The sequence below is a fragment of the Pelmatolapia mariae genome, linkage group LG6 (assembly GCF_036321145.2).
Source record: "Pelmatolapia mariae isolate MD_Pm_ZW linkage group LG6, Pm_UMD_F_2, whole genome shotgun sequence".
Taxonomy (NCBI): domain Eukaryota; kingdom Metazoa; phylum Chordata; class Actinopteri; order Cichliformes; family Cichlidae; genus Pelmatolapia; species Pelmatolapia mariae.
The window spans coordinates 29301554-29328396 of NC_086232.1; the positions used below are offsets into that span (position 1 = coordinate 29301554).

At 41.5% G+C, this 26843-nt stretch overlaps 3 protein-coding genes across 4 annotated transcripts in view; 2 read left to right on the forward strand and 1 right to left on the reverse strand.

Annotated features, from left to right (window-relative positions):
• Window positions 1-11475, forward strand: part of evi5l (ecotropic viral integration site 5 like) — a 41662-nt gene extending 30187 nt beyond the window's left edge. For both annotated transcript variants that reach the window (XM_063476519.1, XM_063476520.1), the window contains 2 exons: window positions 80-175; window positions 7368-11475. In XM_063476519.1, coding sequence (XP_063332589.1) covers window positions 80-175; window positions 7368-7685 — 414 coding nt within the window. In that variant the 3' untranslated portion in view covers window positions 7686-11475. The remainder of the gene's footprint in view (window positions 1-79; window positions 176-7367) is intronic.
• A 6425-nt stretch (window positions 11476-17900) lies between these two features.
• LOC134629296 (zinc finger protein Gfi-1b-like) lies at window positions 17901-20910 on the forward strand. The gene is made up of 5 exons (XM_063476521.1): window positions 17901-18183; window positions 18374-18594; window positions 19262-19387; window positions 19499-19664; window positions 20433-20910. Exons 1-5 carry the CDS (start codon window positions 17931-17933, stop codon window positions 20609-20611), a joined length of 945 nt encoding a protein of 314 aa, XP_063332591.1. The 5' UTR covers window positions 17901-17930; the 3' UTR covers window positions 20612-20910.
• A 1037-nt stretch (window positions 20911-21947) lies between these two features.
• Window positions 21948-25518, reverse strand: LOC134629745 (proline-rich protein 36-like). Its single transcript, XM_063477264.1, has one exon. The coding sequence runs from the start codon at window positions 25516-25518 to the stop codon at window positions 22807-22809; it is 2712 nt and encodes a 903-aa protein (XP_063333334.1). The 3' UTR covers window positions 21948-22806.
• Between the last annotated feature and the right edge of the window lie 1325 nt (window positions 25519-26843).

Below are 26843 nucleotides of genomic sequence, written 5' to 3' on the forward strand. Positions count from 1 at the left end.
TCTTAGCCAGTTAAGTAATCAATGTATTAATCAAAGTGAATTCAGCTTTAACCTTGTGTGTCTGAAATTTGTTTTTTAGAAGGAGGAAGGGCTGATCCAGGGCCAGCTGAACCACTCTGACTCCAGACAGTACATCAACCAGCTCCGAGACCAGATCGCTGAGCTCAAGAACGAGGTGAGGCAACCTTCTCCACATAGTCACAAACGAGCAGTCTCACATATTCAAGTCAGCCACTTGTCTGAAATGCTGGGTGCAAACAAAAAAATACCATATTTGTAGGGTTTTATACTAAAATACAGCAAACCTGTAGCATTTTAAACATTAAAACTACATACCAATGCAGTATTCACCACGGAAACATGAAACAATAGAAACATTTTTCAACTCTTCCTGATTTTTTTTTTCACTCCAAATTATTAATTAATTGAATATTCATCAGAATAATGAGTAGTTCAAACCATTTCATGCTTTGCAATACTGGGAAGAAAAAAAGAACAAGTTACGGCAAGTAAAAACATTTAGTGATATTTTAATCCCACTGATGTAAATGTCAGTTCATGGAAGCAGATGTTAGAAGTGGTTACCTGATAAAGATCCATGAAAACAAAGTGCACCATTACTCCTTCCACAGGAATACAAGAGCAGGGCTCGCAAAATTTCAAAATCCCTGGTAGCCCTTCGGGCAGGCACTCTTCAGTTTTTGGTAGCCCAAAATAAATTTAAGTAGCCCGAATAAAAAAAAAAAAAAAAAAGAAGACAATTTTTTGATTGATGTTTTGTTTCCTTTACAATATTATACTTTAATGTATAATATTGTAAAGGAAACAAAACATCAATCTAAAAATATTTAAAACACAAATTACAACAACAAATTACAACCATCAATCAAATACCTGGTTCTAATTGAACAGAAATTTCTATGAACTTGTAAGAACTGTGTAGAACATGAATCAGTCTGTGTCAGACCCTGAATTTGAGATTTCCACTGAAATCACGGGTAAGAGGCAAGTGGAACCAAGATCTAGGATATTTGCTTTTTGAAGTTTGCAAAGACTGCTAAATTTTGCCAATGGTAGTTCACTCTTTGCAACATAGCACGCTGTTCTAAACAGCTTTTTCAGGACTTCTTGTTATGCTTGGTTTATTTTTAGTATGTTTTTTGCAATTGGTGTTTGTTCTGGGAAAGATACTGCAGACTGAGCAATAATGCATTTCTTGCATTTCTCATGGGTTCTGATGGGGTCTTTCTTAAAATGACTGGTCCCAGTAACAAAGGCGCTTGTTGACTCAGAAATCGAGGGGAACTCATAACACACCCGGCAGAACATTATGTTATTTAGCTCGTCATATTCCAGCCACATAAATTCTTTTGTCCATGAAACCAAAAAAGCTGCGCTTTCCTTTTTCCTCATAGTCTGATTTGTCATAACGTTTCCGTTTTGTGGTAGGCTTTTCTTTGGCTGCCCCTTCTTCATCCTGACCTGTCTTGTTTGGCTCTGCAGAACTAAAATACCTGCGTAAATCCATCTGCTTTTACACACATACTTACATATAACGGTCAGCAATTCTCTGCGCAATCAACCTCTATCGCATGTTTAAGCTTGCTGCAGGAGATTTCACTTGTCATGTTTGATAGTAAGCTAACGATTGATAAGACGATGCCAGAGGAACTGGTGCGCAATTAATCTGTGACTTACCAATCAGTGCTGCTGCTCTCTATACACAGTTCGCGCAATCGCAAAGTGAAAGCAAAAAAACAAGCGCAAATTCAAAAGCAATTTCAATGTGTCACATATTGACAGTGGCTCATCAATGCCGATGACATAATTACTCAGCTACATTTGCGAAAGAATGCAAAAGCATTGACATATCTTCCCTTTCTATGATAGCCCGACGGGCAGGGCTGAAATGGATTTTGGTAGCCCGACTGGAAAAATCGCTAGCCCCGGGACGTCGGGCTAGCGATTTTGCGAGCCCTGAAGAGGGTCAGTAGCAGCCAGGTGTGACTGGTCAAATGTACGTAGGATCATCAGCAAGAGTGAACACCTCTTTAAAAGCAGACATTTTGGCAGTTTGCAGGTCTGGGGCATTCAGGTGTGAATGCAAAGGAGGAAAGACTTAGAAAAGCAATTGTTCCTGCCCATCAGTCTGGGGTGGGTTACGTCCATTTCCAAAAAAGCTGTCAGTCATTCTACAGTGAGAAATATTATTTACAAGTGGAAAGCATTTATGAGAGTGGCCAGTCTTCCCTGGAGTGGACATCCCAACAAATTCATTTCAAGGTCCGACCGTGCAATGCTCAGACAAATTACAAGAAACCTGAGATACATCTCTTACTCTACAGGCCTCAGTGATCATGTTAAATGTCAACAGTCATGACAGTACAGTTAGAAAAAGACTGAACGAATATGGCTTGTTTGGAAGGACTACCAGGAGAAACCCTCTTCTCTCTAAAAGGAACATGCCAGCATGGCTTAGGTTTAAAATGTTGCTTCAGAACAAACAAGACTCCTGGAACAATGACGTTAGGACAGTCAAGACCAAAGTGGTGGTGTTTTGTCATAATGCACAGCACCACGTTAGGTCAAAACCTAATATCAGCACATATCATATTTTTTGCTTTTTTATCATGGATAAAAACAGGACATCCAGTCCAGATAAGTTTTCAAGACACCATTAAATAGAAAGAAGCAGAGACAGACTGGAAACCTGGCCGGTGGACTTTTTAACCATACTGAACACAATCATGGAGAGTGAGAGGATGCCTGAGGAACAGGGAGGAAGTGTACTCAAAGTGGTTTTCATGCCAAGGGTGATGTGCAGAACTGTAGTAACTATGGAGATAGAGTTGAAGAGCCACACCATGAAGGTGTTGGACACAGTTGCTGAAGAGAGGTGATCATCAGGCATCAGCAGTATGGCTTTTGATGTGATGTTTGCTTCAAGTGTTGATGGAGAAGGTCGGAGAAGATCTGAAGGAGCTTCGCTCAGGGTCTGTGGATCTACAGCAGGGGTCTCGAACTCTTGGTCCGTATATTGACGTGAAGAAATATCATACAATTTGACCCTTGAAGTTACTTTACAGTACAAACATGTTGAGGGATTATCTGTGTTAGTTCAGTCTGAGTTTTTTGTAAAGAAAACAATTTTAACTAGCTGTCAAAAACTAATGTTTACACTTATGTCTGCATTTTTATTTTGTTAGATATGAACAAAATTATAGCAGAAGTGCTGCCACGTGTCTGACCAGAAGGAGAGTACCAATTTGTTTATTTGGTAGTTCAATGAAAGGTTGTAGTTAAGAGTGAGGGGGAATTTTTTTTTTGTAGTTTTTCTTGTTATACTATATTTTAAATTTTAAAAAACAAAACACTATATTTTCAGAAATATTTGTGGGTGTTTGTTTGGTTGTTTTTGTACTACTTGAACACTAAAGTTCCCTCCAATGAGATGGCAGTGACAGCAGTGGCCCACAGTTCATTTAAGCTTGAGACCCCTGATCTAGAGGAAGAATGTGGTAGAAGGCCAAAAGAGGAACTGTGACACTGCATGAGGAAGTCAAGAGTGGCAGAGAAGTATGTGAGGGTGATGAGGTGTGCAGTAAGAGTGGCAAATGGGTTTAAGGTGAGGGTGACAATAGATCATCGAGTGGCTTTGAGATTCTTGTTTTCAATGGTGATGGACAAGCTAACCAATGGGGTCAGGCAGGATTCTCTGTGGACCACCATGTTATGTTGCTTGCTACGATGTTGACAAAGGAATTCCAGATATATTAGACAAAGGATGGTAGATATGGTGTTGCTAGGCAGCAGGAAAGTCAGGCAGGAAGTCCTCAGAGGAGCTTCATGGATGTAGTTAAGGAGGACATGCCAGGCGGTTGGTGTGATGCTAGGGATGCTAGGGTGGAGGCAGATGATCCCCTGTGGTGAACCCTTAAAGGGGCAGCTGGGGTATTGCCAATAATTAAAAACATTTCTAAAGGAATAATCCAAGCTGATGTCTCTTCCAAATTTTAGGAACAAAAGCAGCTGAATTACAAGCACTCAGATTACTAAAATTACTTATTTATTTTTGTCAGCAAACTAAAAGATATCTGGATATTTACCAAGGATTCATTAAATACATCCATTCATTATTTCATTAACACGTCACTTACTGTAGACTCAGTCACTTGGTCAGTTAGGTAGCTTTGAAAGGATATGACACCATCCTGGATTTCAGCTACTAAGCTGTGATTGGTCGATTATTTCTTCAACAGGAAAAAAAAATTCAGACCGGTTTGAATCTTGGCCGCGATTCGATACTGTGTTGAAACCTGCGAAAGCATTTCTGCCCATTTAAATGGGCCATTTAAGCCATTTTCTCATTAGCTATTGATACGTATGAATGTGTGATCATTTATTAGGGGTATAAATGAACAATTTCTTTCACTTTTACTGGCTTTTCAAAATGGCGTGTGACACACAGATGCACAGTGTGTGTGTGTGTGTGTGTGTGTGTGTGTGTGTGTGTGTACAAGATGCTCTGCAGCTTTTGGTAACCACCACAGATGAATCTTGTCATTTATGTACAGCCTCAGAACAGATACCACTTCCACCCCGACACACGCTCAGTCGTTTCAATGTCTTTCTCGTAACAAGAGATCACTTTTCTTCTTAACAGCTGTGTTCTCATTGTTTGGTTCACACTGGACTTTAATTCTGAAAACAGGGGGGGGTCGAAAAGAATAAACAAGCCCCGCTCCATAACTTGGTTTTGGTCTGTTATAGGCTGAGCCCACAGCTCGAGTTCTGCTGATTTTTATGATGTAATTTGACAACATTCAGTGTTATCTTGGGTTCATGAGGATAATCTCCAGCCCTGATTGGAGACAGAAAGTTATCAGTCAGCATACACTTTGGGTTTGTTCATTCAGAGAGTGTCTGTGCGTGACTAGGAGGAGGGAGTATGTTTAAACTTCAGAGTGAGGGGGCGTGATGAGACGGCCCTGCCCTTTAGCGCTCCTCTCCTCTTTTCTTCTTGTCACCCCACCACTTTTGATCAAAGCCGTGGTTTTCATAAATGAGACCGAAACTTGCGTGAGTACAGATGAGGAAGCAATGAACCATTTAGAAAAATCTCAGTATAGAGCTGAAAGCGATCATCATACGATTGAGTCATATTGGCGTTGCTGACACATAATGAGCCATTTTATATAATGCAGCTGAATTAATTTTACATTTGTACTTGCGCACATTTATTTTGATTCAGGTGGACATTGATTTTTTTTGTGAAAGCCAATAATTTTCCATAGCATTTGGAGACGTACTTATCTGCCAATTTTGATGTTCCTGATCATATTGAGAGAGACTGGAGAGAATATAACCTATGAAGCCTGATGCCTTCTTATGTTTCTCTGCTGTAGCGTGAAGAGCTCAGACACAGTCAAAATATTTCCACTGGTTAACCACCGGTTTCCCCCTCCCCCCACCTCCCCGCCCTGCAGCTAGCTTGAGTTTATGATTGGGGGAAAACAAAAACCTCTGAGATTTGTCATGAGTCACTGTGGTACATACAAGGCTAACATGCAAAAGGCATGCATGTGAAAATTGGTGGTATCGCTGCTGCTCACAAGAACTCTGCACTCTGCTAGTTGGACATCAGCCGCGGAATAGAAGCATGCAAACGCGTCCTTTTATGCTTGTACGTTTCCACAAAGCTACTTTTCTTGTAAACTTGAATAAAATTCAAATCGGACCACCACCTTCACGCTAATGACAGGTGCACACTCAGATTTAGCTGTAAAGATCCCACAGTCCTATTTGCACATCTTTTAATGGTAAGAAAAAATGCATCAGTGGGTTTCACAGGGTTTTGGGTTTTTGTTTTTTTTTTTGGTTTTTGTTAACACCCAACAACCTGTTAAAAAAAAATTCCAATCACCTGACATTTAGTGGCTTTGCAAAGACGCGTCAAACGTATTTAAAAGCATTAAAAACCATTAGGCCTCATGCTACAACAGTGTTCAGTAACATACACTCATTTGTCCTGTTACTTGCAAAATTCGTAACCTTTTGTCAACAGGTATTTAGGAGGAAAACATTTAAGATAATACTGTTTATTGCACGAACGTACTGATGAAATTTCTATAAAAAGAAGTTTGCAGGCAGACGGGAGAGAGGTTTTTTTTTCCTCTGAAATGTAAATACTGTAAATTATTTCCATCCATCCTCATCCACTTTATCCGGGGCCGGGTCGCGGGGGCAGCAGCCTAAGCAGAGATGCCCAGACCTCCCTCTCCCCAGCCACCTCCTCCAGCTTATCCGGGGGAACACCAAGGCGTTCCCAGGCCAGCCGAGAGATATAATCTCTCCAGCGTGTCCTGGGTCTGCCCCGGGGCCTCCTCCCGGTGGCAGGAGGCCCCAAATTATTTCACTTCAGGGAATTATCTGGGAAGGGATCGGCCTTTGGGAGATGGACTTTGCATATAAACCTCATTGTTTCATCCAAACTGAAGGCATTTAGCTTTTTTTCTGGCTATCAAGTAAGCAAAAAGTCTTATATGCTGGAGTAAATGAAAATTGCCACCATAATTAATAAATGGTAGTAATTTTTCCCTGGCTCTGCTTAAAACGTTTTTCTGGGGTATTGAGCAAATCCTCTTCATAGAAAATGCTCAGCACCCAGTATTTTCCTTTTTTAGATTTTCCTTCCTCAAAAACATTTTCACCTCTGACATAATGAAGTATGAAGGACCCAATTCAAGTAATCAGGTTTTAAGAAACAGCTGTGAGTTTGTTAACCCTGCGCTTAAGGAAACTGAGATAACCGAGTTCTCAGAATTAACTTAAACTCTGAGTCAGTAACCATGGTAACACACTCTGTTTCCAGGTAAGAAAATCCCAGAACGTTGATTAAGTTTAAAGGTAAAGTTTGTTAAATGCGCTTCCTGGAATAAAACCCAGAGGTGCTATAGTTAATGTTCCGTGCTGCTGCCACTAAATGTGTCACGTCTAACCCCAAGAAGAAAACGTGTAAACTAATTGAGGGAAGCTTGAATTCAGGAACTAAAAAAAAAATCTGGATCAGTAATCAGGGTCCACTAAACTGGTCATAAACCTGTTTTTCTACTGTTAAAAATAATGAGCACCAAATAAAATGCTTTGTCCTGTTTTAGTAATGCTGCTCTATATATCTATGTGAGCCAGTTCAGTATGAACATACGGTCTATATTTCAGTGCAATCAGGAGAAGAACAGTGTTTTTACAAGATGTTCTAACAAACTGTACCGGCTGGTGATTTTATCCAGATTAGCTGAGGAGGGGAAAAATACATCTGAACCACAGCCAGCCTACCTTTGACTAAAAACCTCCTTCTCTGTTCTCAGATCAGGCAGCTGCGAGGACAGAAGGCAACCCCCAGCTCCAGGGTCACCGGTGGAGGGGGAAGTACCAACTACCAGGATCTCTGCCTGGCCAGCCCCGCCTCCGCTGAGGGGGACTTCCTCAGCTCAGATGAGGACCTCCTTCCCAGCCCACTGCCGGCCACCGCCCTCTACCCCAGTCTTTCTGGCCAATGTCACCCGTCTCCACGCCTCGACAGCGAGGGCAGCACAGACAGCGAGGCAGAGGAGCGGGTGCAGACGCATCCGGACCCACAGCAGCTTTATGGCAGCATCGTGTGCGCCGAGGCACTGGATAACTGAGACCTGGGGAGGGTGCTGAGATCCCCTATGACCTGAAGAGACGTTGGAACTGGGATTGTAGTATCCAGTCAAGTCCTCCTCCTCAGCCTCTCCAGTCTTTATCTTTTACTTGATGCAGACATAGTGGCATTGATTGGACCTCTGCTGATCATCACTACCTGTTGTCTCTCCTCCTCGTTACTGTCTCCAACACCTGTTTCCCACACTGTCGCTCCCTGGCAAAGAGCTTACGTACAGCCTCCCTCCTCATCCCCACGTGTAACTGTGCCACAGACTGTCAAAATACACGTCCATCAAAAACATGAACAAATCACATACGAACAAAATGTACTGCTCGCTGCTCAAAATCTACCACTGGACCTGAATCTGTGACTGTGGCCACGAGTGAAAGACGAGTACACACAGAAGGAAAATCCTTCCTCTCTCTAAGCTGAGTAAGACATATGACGCACTGTATACTCTGGCCACCCCTATACGACTCTTCTCCCTGATTAGTTCAGAGTTAAATACATCCTTATCCTCCCTTTTCGCCCTCATCCATCTTCACTGCCTTTAAAAGAAACTTCTAGCCGCCATCTGTTCATCTGTGTTTTTAAAAAGAAAAAAAAAAGAAAGACAAAAAGGAAAAAGAAATTTATGTGGTGATGATTATGCGAAGAAGTGGTCCGGAGCAGGAATACGCACACATCTGTATCAAACTCTACAGGCATATCACGTAAAGGCATTCCTAAATGAACCCTTAGCATACTGAGTACTTGTGTTGCCTGTGTGTGGCCTGCAGAAGGCAAGTGAGTTACACGCACAACCATTCACGTTCACAGCAACCCACAAAAAGGCAGAAACTCAGTGTTGCCAAATCTTTTTGTTTGTTTGTTTTTTATGTGTTGTAATTTATTTTGATATTGTTGAATTTTTTTTTTATATATCTATATGAAACTTGTAGGAGTTTAGACATACTGAAAGAGGCCAAACTTTCTACAACGTCCTTTGTGCCAACTAGAGTCATCTGTCACGGGCTCACTGTGACACACGCCGAGTGCTTCAGAGACAGAAAATGTGCTGCTATGATTTCTGACTTATTTCCTCCATTATTTTATTTTTTTGTTGTTATTTTATTTTATTTTTGTCAGTTTTGTGAGGTTACCATCCAACCTCAAGAGTAACTCTATATCGATGTAGATTACTACTTGGAGTAATGTCTAAAAAACTGAATGGTTTAACTTTCTCCCAGCCTTTCAACTTTTAACACCAGACTCTGTTGGGAGTACTTCAATATATTGGCAAATGCCTTTATTCCCTGTCAGACTGAGACCGAGATGAGACCACTCTGATATCTGTGTAAAGCTACAACTAGGACGGGGTTGGCTGATTTCATGCACAGCTTTGTTTTTATACTTGAGCTTTTGTATGGATTTAAGTAAGACTGCGTAGCATTTGACGGACACGTTATATTTGCTATTATGGACTAGTTATCAGCAACTCGGCATACTAAACCAAGTAGCTAAGGCCGTAGCTGCTAATAAACTCTTGAGAGTACTGAAAGTCAGACTTCTTTATATTTGGACAGCCCTGAGCTTATGCTGTGCTAACCAGTTTCCATTACTTAGCCTTCATATTCAAGACAGAAATGAGAGTGATCAAATGATTCCAGGAAACAAAGTAGATAAACCCAGGTAATCTGGCTCTTATCGCTTTCTGACAGCTAAGAGTGTGGGCCAATGACTGCAGAGGGTCGTTTTCTCAGCAAAGGTCGTCAGTATCTTCACGACAGGAGAGAGCATGGGTAGAAAAACGTTTAACATATCAAACAATATATTCTATTTAAAAAAATGGCTGTAAAATGAATGGAAACATATGAAATATACTGTGTGACAGGAACATATAGATGATATTTAAAGCTGTACTGGAGTGTGTATAGTTTATCAAACAGGGTGTTATATCTACAGAGCAGTGATCTTTGCTTTTTGCACTACAGAGAAAGACACTCCCAGCTTTGTGGCGCTGAGCCGTGAGAGCTGGTGTGGATTCGTGGAGTTGTGGTGGGATCATTTTTCAACATATGCATTTCTTCAGAGGGACCTTAAAGATAAAGTCTTTCTCTTGTGTTTCTTCACTCTATGGACCAACTGTCTCTAAATCCTTTAGAGGCTTTCTGCTTCATAACAAAGCATATTTTATGTAATGCAAATCTAAAAAGAGCAGAGCGTTATTGCCATCCTCTCAGAAATTAAGCAATTGGATCTTCCAGTAATGGCCTTCAAAGAACTAAAGAGGATGTCAGTTTGCCCACCATACTGTTGCAAGTAACAGCTTTTTAGTGGTCACTGATGGTTGTGGCAACTGAAATCTCTACCCTGGAATCACTGCTAAGATATTGTCAAACCAAAATGACAGTTGTACAAGCGTTTCAGTTTTACAAATTTGCATCTGCTCTGTGTAGTATGAGAGTTGGACCCTTGTGTGTGATATTTTGCATCGTGTCAGACTAAATTTCATGCAGAAGGTCATAATCATCATGATTTTTGGATATATCGGGCCCCCTCTATAGGGATACTTTGATTTCAGTGCATTTATGCAATGCAATTGGCCCTTTTTTCATTATGGAAGACATAAAAGGCCGTGCTGTAACTGGGAAAAGAAACTCGATCTACTAGAGGCTTAAAATGCGAGCAACCATGAATAATTAGATTTATCAAGAACCACACAGAGGCTATAATTTTCTCAAATAAATGAACGGAATACCCTCATTTTTATGACTGCTTTTCATGGTTTGATGTTTAAACTGCACTCTTTTAATACATTATCTTACTGCACCTTCAGGAGCAGTGTAATAATATATAACTGAAAAATTAGCTCCTAAAAATGTTGGCTGAAAATTATAATTAATTTCCCTTTTTATTGACAATTTTCTGGACATTTTGTTCAAGTTTGCACCATATTTTGAGGAAAATCTGTCTATTTACTTTCTTCTTCATTAATGCATTAAACATACTTCAAACTAAACTTAAACCTAACCTACCACTATTAAAACCTTTAGGATTTGAGTACAGTTTGTATTCCAGTCTAAAAGAACCCCAAGAAGAAAACACATAAACTAATTGAAGAAAGCTTGAATTCAGGAACTTTCCATAATTAACCAAAAATATGGATCAGTAAATTAGGGTCCCTCAACACATCTGTAAACAGCTGTTCAGTAACGGTGCTTCTGTTCTCACTTCTGTCTGAATTCAGCTCTTACCTACTGTGATGAAGCATTTTGATATGTTTGTAAATCAGTTTTGAATATGGTACTAGCCTTCATCCTTCATGTTGGTTTTTTAGAATTCCCATCCGTACTTTGGCTCGTCCCGCTAACAGCGTTACACGTGATGATGGCGATTAAATGTCACGATGTGCCATAAAAGTAGAGAGATTTACACACTTTGTTGCTTTACGTCACACTGTGTTACTCCAGATTCATCATCTTAAAACTGGAACATCCGCCACATGTTTTCCCTGATTCGAAGCAGAAAAAGAAATGAATACAGCGAGAGTTTTCTCTTGTCAGATGGTGTCAGTCTGGCCTAGAGTTTCTCAGATTTATGTACTGTAAGTGGCGACTGTTTGAGATCCACAGCCGCATCATTCATCATCCACCCTCTGTCTTTCTCTCTCTCTCTCTCTTGCAGTTCAGCTGATGTTGTCAAATATATTAAATGACAGTAAAAATTATATAAAATTCCAGTATGATGGGGGAAAATACATTTCAGTGTTCTGTATCCTACGAATGATACAAAATAAACTTTGACATTGCACCTTTGCAACTGCCTGATTTCTCTGTTAAACTGGACTTAGTTGCTAACGAGAGATGCATTGTCACCGTGCTGCATTTAAAGTGTTGCATAACAAACTGATTGTTGCGTGAGGTTAAAACACGTTAACTGCGACCACGTACTCTTTTCTACTAAAGACATGTTTAGTTTAAAGACTAAAAACATGGCAGACTACGTGTGAGTGAGAAGGAGGCAGGTGGAAAGGTGAACATGCACAGAGCAGGACGAGTTTAAATACCTTGTGAAAGTCTAGCAAGTCTAGTCAAGTCATAGTATGGAAAATAAACAGGAAATGATAATATGATAAAAATCACTCTCTGTAACAGTCTTCACTGGTCAAATTAGCATAACAGAATAGTTTTGACTCATTCTGGCCTACATCAGTATTACTAACTCTGAAACTTCTCGGTCTGTTCGTGCAAAAATCGAGTGAAATCTTTATTTATAATAACAAAACTGTAAACACAGATGAGCTTTTAACATATGGATTAAAACTCAGGGTTGAGGCGTTGCGTAACAGCTCACGCTGACGTATGAGTTTAACAGCCTACTCGGTAGCTATGAACTATGAATCACCAGGTTGTTGTTAGTAAGACTTAAGAATGGATTTCACACGCAAACATAGTAAGATTATTACAAAAGGGTGATACAGCCCAGTTCAGGGGAGCATGGTTTGGTCATAAACTGAGCATTTATGAGTAATGCGTGGTATGAGGTTTTGAGATAATGTAGAACAACATGTCGATTTTTGCCAAGGTATTTACAGGGATTAATGTGTGTCTGATTTGCCATTTTCCCATCCTGCCTCAGAGGGATGCTGAAAACTAGTTAATTCGGTTAATAATTATAGGCCGGACTAATGTCATATAATCCCTGAAAAGCCTTCAGCTGATGCAGTGAGAGTACTGACAGGGACTAAAAGGAGAGCATATTTCTCCCACATTGGCTTCTCTTCATTGGCTCCCCGTTAAATCCAGATTCAAATGTCCTGCTTCTCACATACAACGTCTTGAATAATCAGGCCCCATCTTATCTTAATGACCTTATAGTTCCATATCCCCTCAATAGAGAACTCTGCTCTCAGACTTCAGACTTACTTGTTGTTACTACAGTATTTAAGAGTAGAATGGGAGGGAGAGCATTCAGCTTTCAGGCCCCTCTTCTGTGCAACCAGCAGTTTGGATTCGGGAGACAGACACTGTCTCTACTTTTAAGAGTAGGCTTAAAAGTTTCCTTTTTCCTAAAGCATATAGTCTGGGCTGGATCAGGTGACCCTAGGGTGACCATATTTTGATTTCCAAAAAAGAGGACACTTAGCCCAGTTATGAATAACTTTAATAATACTGTTTGCTTAAAGAAAACTTTAACATATTTAAATGATGCCTTCTCTCTGTGGTTAGGAAAGAAAAGAGGACAGGTGGTCACCCTAGGTGACCCCAAATCCTCCCTTAGATATGCTGCAATAGGTGTAGGCTGCTGGGGGGTTCCCATGATGCACTGTGTTTGTTCTTCACTCACCGTGTGTTTGTGCATCACTTTCAGTTTAATCATTAGTTATTATTAATCTCTGGCTCTCTTCCACAGTGTGGTCCACTCCAGCGAACCACAGTGAGAGCTATTATCCACAAATGGGAAAAAAAAAACTTGCAGCAAAGATGAGCCATTAGTTATTATTAATCTCTGCCTGTCTTCAACAGCGTGCCTTTTGTCCTGTCTCCCTCCCATCACCCCCACGGTCGCAGCAGATGACCGCCCCTCCCTGAGCCTGGTTCTGCTGGAGGTGCTTGTGTTTCTCTGTATTATTTCAGGGTCTTAAAATATTAAGCACACTGAGGCAACTGTTATTGTGATTTTGTGCTAATTAAATAAAATAGACGTAGTATCCAAAGGAAATGCACCAACTGTTGATGTGTGTTTAAAAATATTTGGTCAAAACTGCTTCCTGTTATACGACATGGAAACAGTTAAATATGTAGAGCACGCATCCATTTATCCAGGTCACAGGGGCACAGCGGCCTGTTCCAGCTGTGATGGGCCGAGAGGTGGGGTGCACCCTGGATAGTCACACCTGCGGCCACTGTCAAAGGAAACCAGAGTACCCACACAGGCACAAGGAGAACATGCTGGTTTCACACGTTAAAGCCTCGGTCACTAATTTCAAATCCAGGTCCTCCTTGCTGTGAGGCCACAGTGCTAACCTGGAGAGTAGCTCCGAGGTCTGCTTTAATGAAACGTAGGCGGTAATGGTTCATTTGTTTATGAAAGTATTTCTCAAAACATTCCACAGAAATGTATTCACACTTGTCCCTCCTGTGTTTATTTGTCACTGATGTTTTAGCTTAATGATTTCATTAAATTCTATGGAAAGGAATCTGCTGTTGCATCAGCCGAGCTTCTTTATAAGTTTCACCTCACTGGTGTGTTTGGTAACAACACTGTGTCAACACAGGAGTGTCAAAACTTTCCTAAGAACTTTCAGCACAGTCCATCCACTTCCTCTCTGATCATTGTCTGTCTTCCCTTGATTTATGCCGGTGTGTTTTTGTGCAACGTGGCATGTATCTGCACATTTTTTTAAAGTAAAACTGGACTGATTTTGCGCTGCTGCTGCTGCTGCTGCAGCGAGTGTTTGTGTGTGTGTGTGTTTTGTCTGAGGAAGCTGTGTGGTTGGAGTGTCAAATCTAAAATACTTCCTCATCCTCTTGTGCTCGCATTAGAGCGACCTTCAGATGTCAGCAGCGTCTCACAGTCCACCTCGGCGGCAGACTGATCGCACATGTGACCGTTTTAACTTCATTTCAGGGGTTCCCGTATTATTTTATGCAAAGGGCGTGTGAAGCTCAGAAGTGCTGGGAGGAGAACTTTGGTGAGTATTTACACTTTTATTTCTTTTCTCTTTTTTGTAGACTTTTTCTTTTCTCATTCCAACTCAGGTTAAGTTAGATTTTAAAATAATATATAGAAAAGAAATGAGGTGGATTACTGCAAGAGTTACCTGACTGATTCAGATTATGACTTACTTTAAGAGGCCATGTTTTGTTTTATGCAGCAGTCTCAAAAAAAATGCTAAAAAGTTTAATCTAGAAGTACCTTCTTGTCATTTTATCATCCTTAAAAGAAAGGATCTTAGTCAGGGCATGCAAAGCTTTTTGTATGTCAGGCCAGATTTTCTAGTGCAAAGATGTAGAAATAAACCGCTTTCTTCCTTCATCTTGCTGCCCATTCATACCGAAAGTGGCTGCAGCATGTCGACATATATGTCAGATCTAAATTTTGTCAGACACTTCACAAAACACATTAACATGGTCAGTGGTCCACACCTGTCTGAACACGTCATTCCTTTGTCTAAAAATGCACTGCAGCAGTAGTTTTACTGCAATGTGTAGTGGTATTTTTGTTAATCTCTCATCTAATAAAGAAAATATGAGATGAATGACCAAACTTTTAAGTCAGTGCACATATATGTCAACATCAGGCCTCCTCTAAAAGCTCTGTAAGCTCACTCGATGTTAAATCAAAGGCAAAGAGTTAGTTCTCCTTCATCCATAAATCTACACTGAGCGAAACAAATCATCAGCAACTCAGCGGTGTAGACCTGATCTTATCTGATTTCCAGAAATTTAAATCAGTTTACTTTGTCTGTAATAGCTACATAAGGAAGTAACTGTCAGTAACTAAATATCAATAAAGCAGTGAAATTACATTTACTAAACAGATTTCTGTTACCTGTACTTGAGGATTTGCACCTAGTTTATTTCTACGCATTACTAAAGTTCAGACTGAAATAATTTACTACCCCATTGTTTTTGTCTGATGCTGTATTTAAAAGAATAAGATTGTACATATGAAAAAAAAAACATGAAAAACACAAAAGCGCTGCAGACGTTTTCACAGAGTTGTCACGTTTCTCTATTCGAGGCACAAACACGTTAAATTCATTCCGTATTTTGCACAGAAAACATAATTGAAAGCTCAAAATTTATTGCAAACTTGTGTGCCAGAAGTTTATTTTTGTTTTTTCCTGTCCCGTATAATGATCTACACAGATTTATCATGCAACATTTAGGAGGGGCCCTCCTGCCCCAGATTGGGAACCCAGTTAGGAAACTACCTAAATGCATAATATGCTGTTAAAATAAAAATAGCCCTACTTTGGTTGCAATAAAATAACATTTATAAAGCTCAGCAGCACTTTTATTTAAAATAGGTCAGGACGTGGGGCCGTTTTTCTATAGAACAAGTTATTTTTAAGTACGTTTTTGCATTTTACTACTTTTAATACAGGATATTTACTTTTTTTTATTGTTATTCTTATTGCTACCTTTACCCAAGTAAGAGATCTGAGTGCTTCTTTCATCACTGTAAACAAGCTTAAATGGGTAACTTGGGCTTGACTATCTGGGAAGCTTCTTCCATTTTAAGAATTCACCTACAGCTCCTGGTACTACAGACAGGTGACAGGTTCGAAGAAAAACCAGAACAAAGACTCTCAGTGAGGTGTTTCGCCACCAGATAAGATCCTGTGCATCCTGGTATTTGTTCTGTAAATCACTTGTACTCTTCTGGAGATATTTATCATCCATCCTTTTACTCATTTTCCCATTATATAATAGATATTTGGTATTCTTCATTGCGTGTGTTGATGGTGGTGGTGCTGTCTCAGATGTCGGTCCAAGCTCTGCACAGGCTCTTCAGCTGCTTTGAGATCCAGTGAGCACATAGCGTGTGACATTTTTATGCTCATCGTGCTTTGAATCAGTGGCGTCTCTCTGGATGGAGGGTACGTCGTACTGGAACAGACCACATTAGGATAAAGATGATCGCTCCAAATGCTTTGCATTGATTTGCACCTTGAACAGAGCCTATCAGTTAAACCATATTTTTGCTTCATTTGAAAAAAAAACGATTTTAAAGCTGCAGCGTTTTTTGTTTGTTTTTTTATTCGTGGTGTGATACCTCAGTTTCTGCACAGCACGCACATTTGTGCACTGAGTCATGATTTGTGGTGCTGTTAAGTGACATTTTCACAGCTCTGATATGACTCTGAATGTCTGAAACCACATTTGGAGAAAAGATGATGATGTCAATGAAAAAATAATACTATTTCTAGCCTTCAGTGTTAACTAATGAAACAAACAAACAAAAAAAAAAGGTGTGAGGAGTTTAACGTGTTTTTCTTCAGGGAGCAGAGATCCTCGCTGTGATCCGTGATGGAAAAACTTTGTCCTGTGTGCACAAGAATAAACCTTAAACCTTCACCTTAAACAAGCTGGCAAAACAAAGAAGTTTAATAAAGTAGTTAAATAAATTAAAGGGCACCAAAGGTTGTCATTCTAAATAAAGTTGGAGACAAATTAAAGTCAAAAGTTTAGGCACACTTGATAATAGTGCAGTATTTTATTTTATTTTATTTTATTTTAGGATTTTTAGCATTTCATAGCAAAATAATCACAGCAACAAAACAATATCAGCTGAGTTTTTCAGTGGCTGACAGCAAGCTGAGCTTTCTTCACTAAACTGAAGGAGGAAATTGTGCTTTCTCCCAGACGTGTGCACTCTGGTCCTGGCTCACGTTTCTGCTAAATAACAGTTTCAGATAAATCGTCAGCAGCCCAGTGAGAGGAAAGCTAAACCACAGATGCACCCTTATAGGCACACAGAGTGCAATTTAAGATTCCAGATTCCAGATTGGTATTTACAGATAAACACAGGCTAAAAATCTGTATGACATCACTTTAAAATTTCTCACTTCCAAACATCACCGATGAGCTCACAGGAATGTTATTTGTTCTGAGGAAATTTTAAGAAATTTGAATTTATAAAGAACTCGCTGCGCGCTGGCTTCATGCTCAGTTTGTCTTAGTGTTTCATTTTGTGCATTTGTGCCTCGCAGTTGTTCATAAAGCTTGTCTCAGTTTATCCACATCCACACCCTCAGGTGTATCTGTGCATGTCATATAAGTATTGCACCCCAAATATGCATTTAATGTAACTTTAATGTTTAAAATTATTTACATTTACAGAACATAAAAGGGTGAGAAGCAGCCTCATTAATAATTGTAACATTAATCAGTAAATACACATTTTGGGTTGTTTTTTCTGATTTACTAATCAGAAAAACAGTATCTGTTGAACAGTCTAACTCTGTATAGTATTTGACTTTCAAGCAGGAAACTATATAGAAAGTACAGTTCTACTGCCCTCTTTTGGGTATTATAGACACCCTGTGTAACCTGTTGGTCATTCACGTTGTTTTATGTCTTTAGTGTAAAATTTTACTGTGTGCATAAAAAATATATTTTAGTTGCTTTATTTCTTACATCTTTTACAACAGGCTGTTTACATATATTGAATTTGAATTAACTTTATTTTCATTTTCTAGGTACCTTAAAAACAGGATTACAGCAAGAGTGATACAGTAGACCCCGGAGCAATGCCTCGTTCTTTCTTGGTGAAGCGTGGTGGGCTGCACCATCTTCGTCACGTGGCAAGAAGCCCCAGCCCTGGAGCCACTGCAGTAATGTTCAGTGAGCTGGAAAAAAGGGCGGGAGCCTGGGACGCATCCCTGGAGTACACCAAACCGAAGACAAACTGTGATAATGCAATTGCCACTGTGTTATTACAGCAGGACTTAAAGTTCTGTAGTGAAAATGGGAGCCGTCACCCATTCAGTCCTCAATCATACGGTGGGTGACAACGTCTTTTGTTTGTTTTAGCTCTCCTAAGACTAAACTTTACACTTTTAAATGTGATCAGCAGCTCTGTTTGGTCCAATAAAAGAACAAGGACCCAACTTATTTTTTCCATGTTAATTAAAGAAAAAAAAATCATATTTTTCATATTTTTCAAAACCTGTCTATCTGCTTTTCTTTTCAGACCACAGTTCTGCTGAGCCCTGCAGTCCTGTCAACGCAAATATTTTTAGCCAAGTGGAGAAAGTCGTTTCTCAGCCTCCCAAACCAGAAGTATTGTCGAGTCTTCAGGTGAGGTCCGCATATCCAGACAAACTGTCCGGACTGCATGAGTTGGAGCACCATCAGATCCTGAGAGAGACCAGGAGCAGCGCTCCGAGGCAGGAGTGCCTACTCTGTGGAAAGGTTACAACAATTTTTTTATGAAGTTCCTGTTTTTATTTCATTTTGACTTTTTATTTTTAGATTTATTTTTTTATGATTTTTACAGAAGTACTTTTTCTTTGGACTTTATTGCATTTAAATTTTTTTATGTACTGGGTATTAGTACATTATTATTATTTTATTATTATTAAGGTTATTGTGTAATAATAATATTATTATATATCTATAAAGCTATCTTTACTTAAGACAGATCAACAAACATCCACCAGAAGACAAAGACTAAAAAGACATATATCATAGATTGTGTTTATTGTAGCCATTTTTTTTACAACAAATAAAATATTAAAATACACAATACAGTTATTTATTTATTACGTTTCTTTTTAGAAATGCCTTTTTTCAGTTATTCTGAAGGTGATGCAAATTTTTTGACGGGTAACCTTCCTGCAGCAGTTCCACCTATTCATAAAACTCCTCTGAATGTCCTCCAAGAGACCCATGAACCATGAACTAGGCTCAACAATTTCAGTTATGTAAAAGTTTATAAACTGAAGAAACACAATATTAAATAATGAATACATCAGTGCTCCTCAGCTTCCTTTGATTGTTTGAAAAGTCTAACCTCTCATGAGCCATAACTTAAAAATTCCTCATTGATATATTAAATTGTTGCAACTTGTCTTTGCAGATATTTTCATGTCTGTCAAGTCTGAAAACTCACATATGTAAGAGTCACAGAGGCAGAGCTCGTATGTCAGTGGCACACATCAAGTCCGGCAGGGCTGGTAATGAGCAGGCACCTTGCAGGGGGAAGGTCAGCATCACTTTGCCTTTAAATGCATTATTCTGTTACATCTTTGGATGTAAAATCAGCCGTTTATTGGGATAGAGCTTTGTCAGATCCATGACTGCCTGCTGTTTTCAGGAGCGGACATTCAGCTGTACGGTGTGTGGAAAAGTGTTCAAGCGTTCCTCCACCCTCTCCACTCACCTCCTCATTCATTCAGACACCCGGCCCTATCCCTGCCAGTACTGCGGCAAACGCTTCCACCAGAAGTCTGACATGAAGAAACACACCTTCATCCACACCGGTAAGTTGGTGCACTCATGCTCTCAGTAAAACAGTCTGGTGTTTTCTGCTAAAATGAGCACTACTAACATATGTGTGTATATTAGTATCCTTTAAGTTAGTCAGTTTGCATAATATGTAATCTGTCTCATTAAAATTGGCATAAAAGTCAGACTGTAAAAAGGCTCAGACTACTTCCTGATGATGTGAAGTTTCCAGCACACGTAAAAGTACAACTTTTCACGTTATTAATGACCTTTAGATCCACTACAAAGAGTTACATACATATGTAATTCCTTTATATGTCTTTTTATTCTCAGGCTCTACTAAAGTAGCGTTGATTTTTTTTTAAATAATAAAGCTTATATTATATATATTCCTGGACTTTGCTGCCACCCCTTAATTTATCCACTGTCTGAAACAAGCAGTTTTAGCACCGTTTGAGATAGCTTTCTTCTGATTGGCTGCCCCTCAGATGGTGGGTGGGGCTTTCTGTGCTCAAACGTGTTCATCTTAGATGACGATATCCTCTCTGTTTGATGTCATACACATCCAAGACCAGAAAAAAAAGTCTGAACTCTTTGCCCACAGGGATTATTATAGAGCACACTAAGCTCATTATTATCCACCTTTGTAAAAGCAAAAAATATGAAAGAAAGAAAAACATAACAGTTCCCTTTGATATACTTTTGAACCTTAGATTCTAAACCTTATTGGTTGGTTTTTGTGTCATATCTTGATTCTGAAAGCAAGCAAAAACAGCGTTCAATTCTCTCTGTTTGTCTGCCAGGGGAGAAGCCCCATGTGTGTCAGATATGTGGCAAAGCATTCAGCCAGAGCTCCAACCTCATCACCCACAGCCGAAAGCACAGGGATGACAGGCCCTACCGCTGCCCACGATGCCTTTACAGCTTCCAGCACAAAGTGGACCTGCGGCAGCACCAGGAGCAACACTGCGCCTACCGCTGATTCTGCCCCACTCAAGACTTTAACCTTCTCAATGAAGAGGAACAGGAACCGGGACCTAAATCTCTGACTGTGTTGTTCCCAAGACAGCGTTTAATATTTCATGCAAAGCTATGTACAGTGTTGGAGGTATATTATATACCACAGGCATTGTGGTAGGGTGTGTTGAGTCTCAGCGGTGTAGTGAAATGACTTTATTTATGTGAAGGAAAGTACAAAAAACGGTACTGGTTACAACAATACTTTAATAATTTAAATTGTGAATGCAAAATACATCCTCAGTCAGTGCATTTGATTTAACTGATGCTCATTTTTCAGGTGTACTTAGTGATATCGAGCTATCTTGTTTTTTGTTTTGTTTTTTTCCACATACTGAGGAATATAGTTGTACTTCTTTTAATCTACTAACAGGAAAAATCACAGCACTGTTAATGTTTACTTCCATCCATCTTCTTTATAGTTTATTCAAAGTCAGAGTCACTATTATTATATTAGTGATCATTATTATTATTTCAGTTAAGCTGTGTTTAGACTTTAATTCTTGTGGACATGTGGTGTGTTTTCCAGTGTTTTTGTATTAACGGGACACCAAGTATGAGACTCCCACTGATTAATTATTCCTGGTTAGAGTTGATATTTAGAGTTATTGTTCAAATATTAATAAAAGCAGTGCTGTGTGCAACAAAAGCTGAGATTTCTGACTCTTAATATAGTATAATATTGTGTATATATTGTACTCTTAACTTTGTAATAATTTTAAAAATAATTTTAAAAAAGTGAAGAAGAAAGAAATATTGATAGGGAATTCTTTTGAGTTTATTCGTTTGTCCATTTGCTAAAGTAAGGTGTATCGTCCAAAGACAGGGTCTGATAAACACCTCCTACTACATGGAAAAGAGGATAAAGTCTGAATAAGTTAAAGTAGTACAAAGAATTTTACTGCTCTCAGTTTGTCCGTCAAGCAGTAATGTTCGATACTACGAGTGTGGTTGGAGCTTTAACTTATCTAAACTAAGGCTTTTAAAGTGCACTTAACTTAGAGGTGAGTAGTAGAGCAATAGTTTTAATTTTCTTTGTTGTACTCGATCAAGGTTTTAACAGTTAACTAAAACCAAACTAAAACTAGATGTGCAAAAAAACATTTCGATTAACTTAATAAAAACTAGGCTTTACTTCAATACCTTTGGAAACCTATAATTAAATACAACTAAAATAAATTTAAAAAAAATATAGAGGAAATATCCTTAGTTGTAATATTTGTTAGTTTGGTATAATTTTATCAAAACTTGTGTGTCTATTGAGACTGTGGTGTCATGTTTCGGCTGTGTAAAGGCAGGAGAAGGACCCAAACGCAAAACTCACCACACAGGAATTAAACTCAAAAGGCTGCTTTATTGCAGGATGCCACGAAAAATATAAATAAACTAAACTGGGACATGGATAACTAACACACAGGGAAACACAGCCATGAGGGAGACTACGACACTGACAAAGAGAAAACACAGGGCTTAAATACACAGAGGGATAACGAGGGAATTAGACACAGAAGGAGAGCACAGCTGGGAGTAATCAGACTGGACGAGACAAGGGAAGCAAAACTAGAACCACTGACATGAGACACCAACCTTCAAAGTAAAACAGGAAACACTGACTGAACTCTAGACATGTAACTTAACAGCAACTGGGGAGACAGAACATAAGAACCTGAAACATGGTACAAAAGGGTCACAGTGGACACAACATGGAACATAGGGAAGCCATATTACGAAGCCAAAGAACTAAACCGATGATAACCATAACTGAAACAAGAAACCGTACAACAAAGGACTCAAAACATAAACCATAATATACAAACACAAGATCTCTTCAAAATAAAATAGGAAACCTAATGAGACGCAGACATGACAACCAGAACTTGACAACGTAAGACACAGACATGAAACACATGAAGAGCAGGGGAGACTTCACAGGGGTTGGAAGACACAAGGGGAATCTAATAACAAAGAACTAGAAAAAGTCATGAGCTTAATCATATAAACATCCAAATAAACTAAACTCAAAACACTGGGTCATAAGACCCAGGACCGTGACAGAGCCCCCCCTTCAAGGGCGGATTCCAGACGCCCCAAGCCGGGAAAACAAAACCAAAAACAACCCACCCAGGGCGGGTGGCGGGGGTCCAGGTCGGAGGGCCAAAACTAAGTCGAAAACAAAATGTCCAATAAAGGCACAGGGGACAGTCCAAAACTCAGGTCAGGAGGCCGACCAGGAGGCCAACGGCTCAGTAGTTCATGACTGAACAGTTCTGGAGGCCGACCGCGGAGCCAGCGGTGGCGACGAAGCAGGTCTGGAGGCCGGCCGTGCGGACGGTAGTGGCGACGATGTAGACGAAGCTGTTCTGGAGGCCGACCGCGGAGCCAGCGGTGGCGACGTGGACAGGCACGAAGACCGTCAGGCGGCTTGGCTGGCGGCCGACGGCGGCGTGGGCACGTACGAAGAAGTCCAGTCAGCGGTCTGGAAGGTGGCTGCTGACGCCAAACCAGGCGTGGACGATGTTTAGCAGGCTGAGCCGGACGTGGACGAGGCGGTGGCTTGGCAACTGCAGGATGAGGCGAGGCTGAGGCTGGACCAGGCGAGGCTGAGGCAGGCGCCGAAGCAGAAGCTGAGGCTGGACCAGGCGAGGCTGAGGCAGGCGCCGAAGCAGAAGCAGAAGCAGGACCAGGCGAGGCTGAGGCAGGCGCCGAAGCAGAAGCAGAAGCAGGGCCAGGCGAGGCTGAGGCAGGCGCCGAAGCAGAAGCAGAAGCAGGGCCAGGCGAGGCTGAGGCAGGCGCCGAAGCAGAAGCAGGGCCAGGCGAGGCTGAGGCAGGCGCCGAAGCAGAAGCAGGGCCAGGCGAGGCTGAGGCAGGCGCCGAAGCAGAAGCAGGGCCAGGCGAGGCTGAGGCAGGCGCCGAAGCAGAAGCAGGGCCAGGCGAGGCTGAGGCAGGCGCCGAAGCAGAAGCAGGGCCAGGCGAAGCCGAAGCAGGTGCTGAAGCAGGCGCCGAAGCAGAAGCTGGACCAGACGACGGCATAGGCGCTGCAGGCGATTGAGCCGCAGGTGGTGGCTGGACGGGCTCCTCGGGCCCCCCAGCTGACGTGGCATGAGGCTGGTGCGGTTCTCCTGAACCGCCAGCTGACGAGGAAGGGGGCTGGACGGGCTCCTCGGGCCCCCCAGCTGACGAGGAAGGGGGCTGGACGGGCTCCTCGGGCCCCCCAGCTGACGTGGAAGGGGGCTGGACGGGCTCCTCGGGCCCCCCAGCTGACGTGGCTTGGGGCTGGACGGGCTCCTCGGGCCCCCCAGCTGACGTGGCTTGGGGCTGGACGGGCTCCTCGGGCCCCCCAGCTGACGTGGCTTGGGGCTGGACGGGCTCCTCGGGCACTCCAGCTGGAACAGGCAGCAGCGTGGGAGCTGCGGAGTGCTGAGCAGACTGTTGAGCGGTTGGTTGTGTAGATGATTGGGCTAATGAAAGAGGTATGGGTGACAAAACTGAAGCCTGACCTGGAGGCAAAACTGAAGCCTGACCTGGAGGCAAAACTGAAGCCTGACCTGGAGGCAAAACTGAAGCCTGACCTGGAGGCAAAACTGAAGCCTGACCTGGAGGCAAAACTGAAGCCTGACCTGGAGGCAAAACTGAAGCCTGACCTGGAGGCAAAACTGAAGCCTGACCTGGAGGCAAAACTGAAGCCTGACCTGGAGGCAAAACTGAAGCCTGACCTGGAGGCAAAACTGATGATGGAACACATGACTGAGCTAATAACTGAGCAACAGACTGAACTATGGAAAAAATGAGGGGTTGTAGTGATTGTGGTAGTGGTTGATGACCTAACTCTGAGCCTACAGAACACAAGGACAGGGGCTGGATAGGCTCGCCTGAGCCTTCAGCGGGCACAGGAATGGGTGCAGGCACCCGCCGGACATGAGCCGCTCCCACCCGAGGAGTAGGTACGGGTGCGGAGGTAGGCTGTGTCCTGGCTGGCCTCACCCTGGGAGCCGGGACAGGTGGTGGAGAGCGGAGCTCAGGAGTGGTCACAGGAGTAGGTAGGTTTGCAAAGGCAGTTTCAGAACAAGCTGACTGGTGAGCAGTAAAGTCCAGGGGTGAAGCCACACCCAAAACAGTCACTTGAGATGCAGGTTGAACTTGGTCTGACTCTAAAACATGGTGAGTGTGTTTGAACATGGCTGGCTGTGGAACACAAAGTTCAACTTGACTCATTAGCTCAGTGGCATCAAGTCCAAGTTTTTTAGCCAATTTACCTATGGTAGACGGCACGTTGCTGCCATTTACCTGTACTGGCTGAGACACAGAAAAGGTCATAGGCTGAGAAACTGGTGATACATAGGGAGTCTCAGATACAAGGGCAGGTTTGCTTATGTCCAGGGGAGCTGGTTGAAAAACTAAAGTGTTCATAGGAGCAGCATGACTAACTGTGGATGAAATGGCAGAAGGTTTTGAATCAGAATGTGGTACACAGTCATTTTCACTCACGAAAGTTGTCTGCTCAGCTGCTGTGGAGCGATGGCGGCGTGAACGCCGCTTTCTCCTGGAAGAGGAAGGGGACGAGTCGGCCTGCGAATCCTCCAGCGGACTCAGCTGAAAATCCTCCGGCTCTTCATACAGGAGTGGCTGCTCAGGGCGGACATGTACGGTGGTAACGAGGAAGTCCTGAATGAGTGGGTGTAGCGAGCCGAATAACCAAGGGAGGCCGGAAATCATTCTCTGCAACCGGCGAGCTAACTCCTCTTGGTATTCCTTGAAAGGCAGCGCAAACCACTCTTGACAAAGAAACTCCACCGCGTAAATCATGTCCTCCTGGAGCTCAGCGGAGGGATTGTGAGCTGCTGGGTCCATTGTCTGGTCGTAGTCTTCTGTCATGTTTCGGCTGTGTAAAGGCAGGAGAAGGACCCAAACGCAAAACTCACCACACAGGAATTAAACTCAAAAGGCTGCTTTATTGCAGGATGCCACGAAAAATATAAATAAACTAAACTGGGACATGGATAACTAACACACAGGGAAACACAGCCATGAGGGAGACTACGACACTGACAAAGAGAAAACACAGGGCTTAAATACACAGAGGGATAACGAGGGAATTAGACACAGAAGGAGAGCACAGCTGGGAGTAATCAGACTGGACGAGACAAGGGAAGCAAAACTAGAACCACTGACATGAGACACCAACCTTCAAAGTAAAACAGGAAACACTGACTGAACTCTAGACATGTAACTTAACAGCAACTGGGGAGACAGAACATAAGAACCTGAAACATGGTACAAAAGGGTCACAGTGGACACAACATGGAACATAGGGAAGCCATATTACGAAGCCAAAGAACTAAACCGATGATAACCATAACTGAAACAAGAAACCGTACAACAAAGGACTCAAAACATAAACCATAATATACAAACACAAGATCTCTTCAAAATAAAATAGGAAACCTAATGAGACGCAGACATGACAACCAGAACTTGACAACGTAAGACACAGACATGAAACACATGAAGAGCAGGGGAGACTTCACAGGGGTTGGAAGACACAAGGGGAATCTAATAACAAAGAACTAGAAAAAGTCATGAGCTTAATCATATAAACATCCAAATAAACTAAACTCAAAACACTGGGTCATAAGACCCAGGACCGTGACATGTGGAAGTCCAAGACTAACACTGAGCTAATAAAAACTAAAGACAAACACATTGAAACAATAAAAACTAAACTGAAACCAGAAAAACCCACTCAGGAAACGAACTGAAACGAAACTGAACCAAAAGCAAAAGAAAAAAATCTAAATGAAATGAAGATAAAAAGCTAAAAGATACAAAACTATGATAACTCTGCACTGGATTCAGGGAAACATGACTTATCCACCTTAAACATGGCACAATCAATATACGTAGGTCAGCAGTGCTCCCCCTCCTATGTGGCATTGCATAACTGCAAAGGTTACACATTTGTTTTAACTGAAGCCAAGTTATCAAGTTTTTCCTCTTGTACAAGTGATCCCACATGAGTCAGAGTGAATCAGCATTTCAGCCTGTTTGGGGAAGTAAACTCTGGCATCTGTTCAAATGGTAAAATAATTCATTTAATTTTATAAACACCTGAATTTTAATAACTCAATTGTGTTCAGAAGATTTCTTCACACCACACGTATCCGACTGTTGTGGTAATTTTGTTTTTATTGAAACCGAAA

Bases quoted from the DNA above. Each gene is read 5' to 3' on its own strand.
- LOC134629296 (XM_063476521.1), top strand. From the start codon at position 17,931: ATGCCTCGTTCTTTCTTGGTGAAGCGTGGTGGGCTGCACCATCTTCGT. The intron at 18,184-18,373 runs GTGGGTGACAAC...TTTTCTTTTCAG, and splicing joins ATTCAGTCCTCAATCATACG to ACCACAGTTCTGCTGAGCCC. The intron at 19,388-19,498 runs GTCAGCATCACT...TGCTGTTTTCAG, and splicing joins AGGCACCTTGCAGGGGGAAG to GAGCGGACATTCAGCTGTAC.
- LOC134629745 (XM_063477264.1), bottom strand. From the start codon at position 25,518: ATGACAGAAGACTACGACCAGACAATGGACCCAGCAGCTCACAATCCC.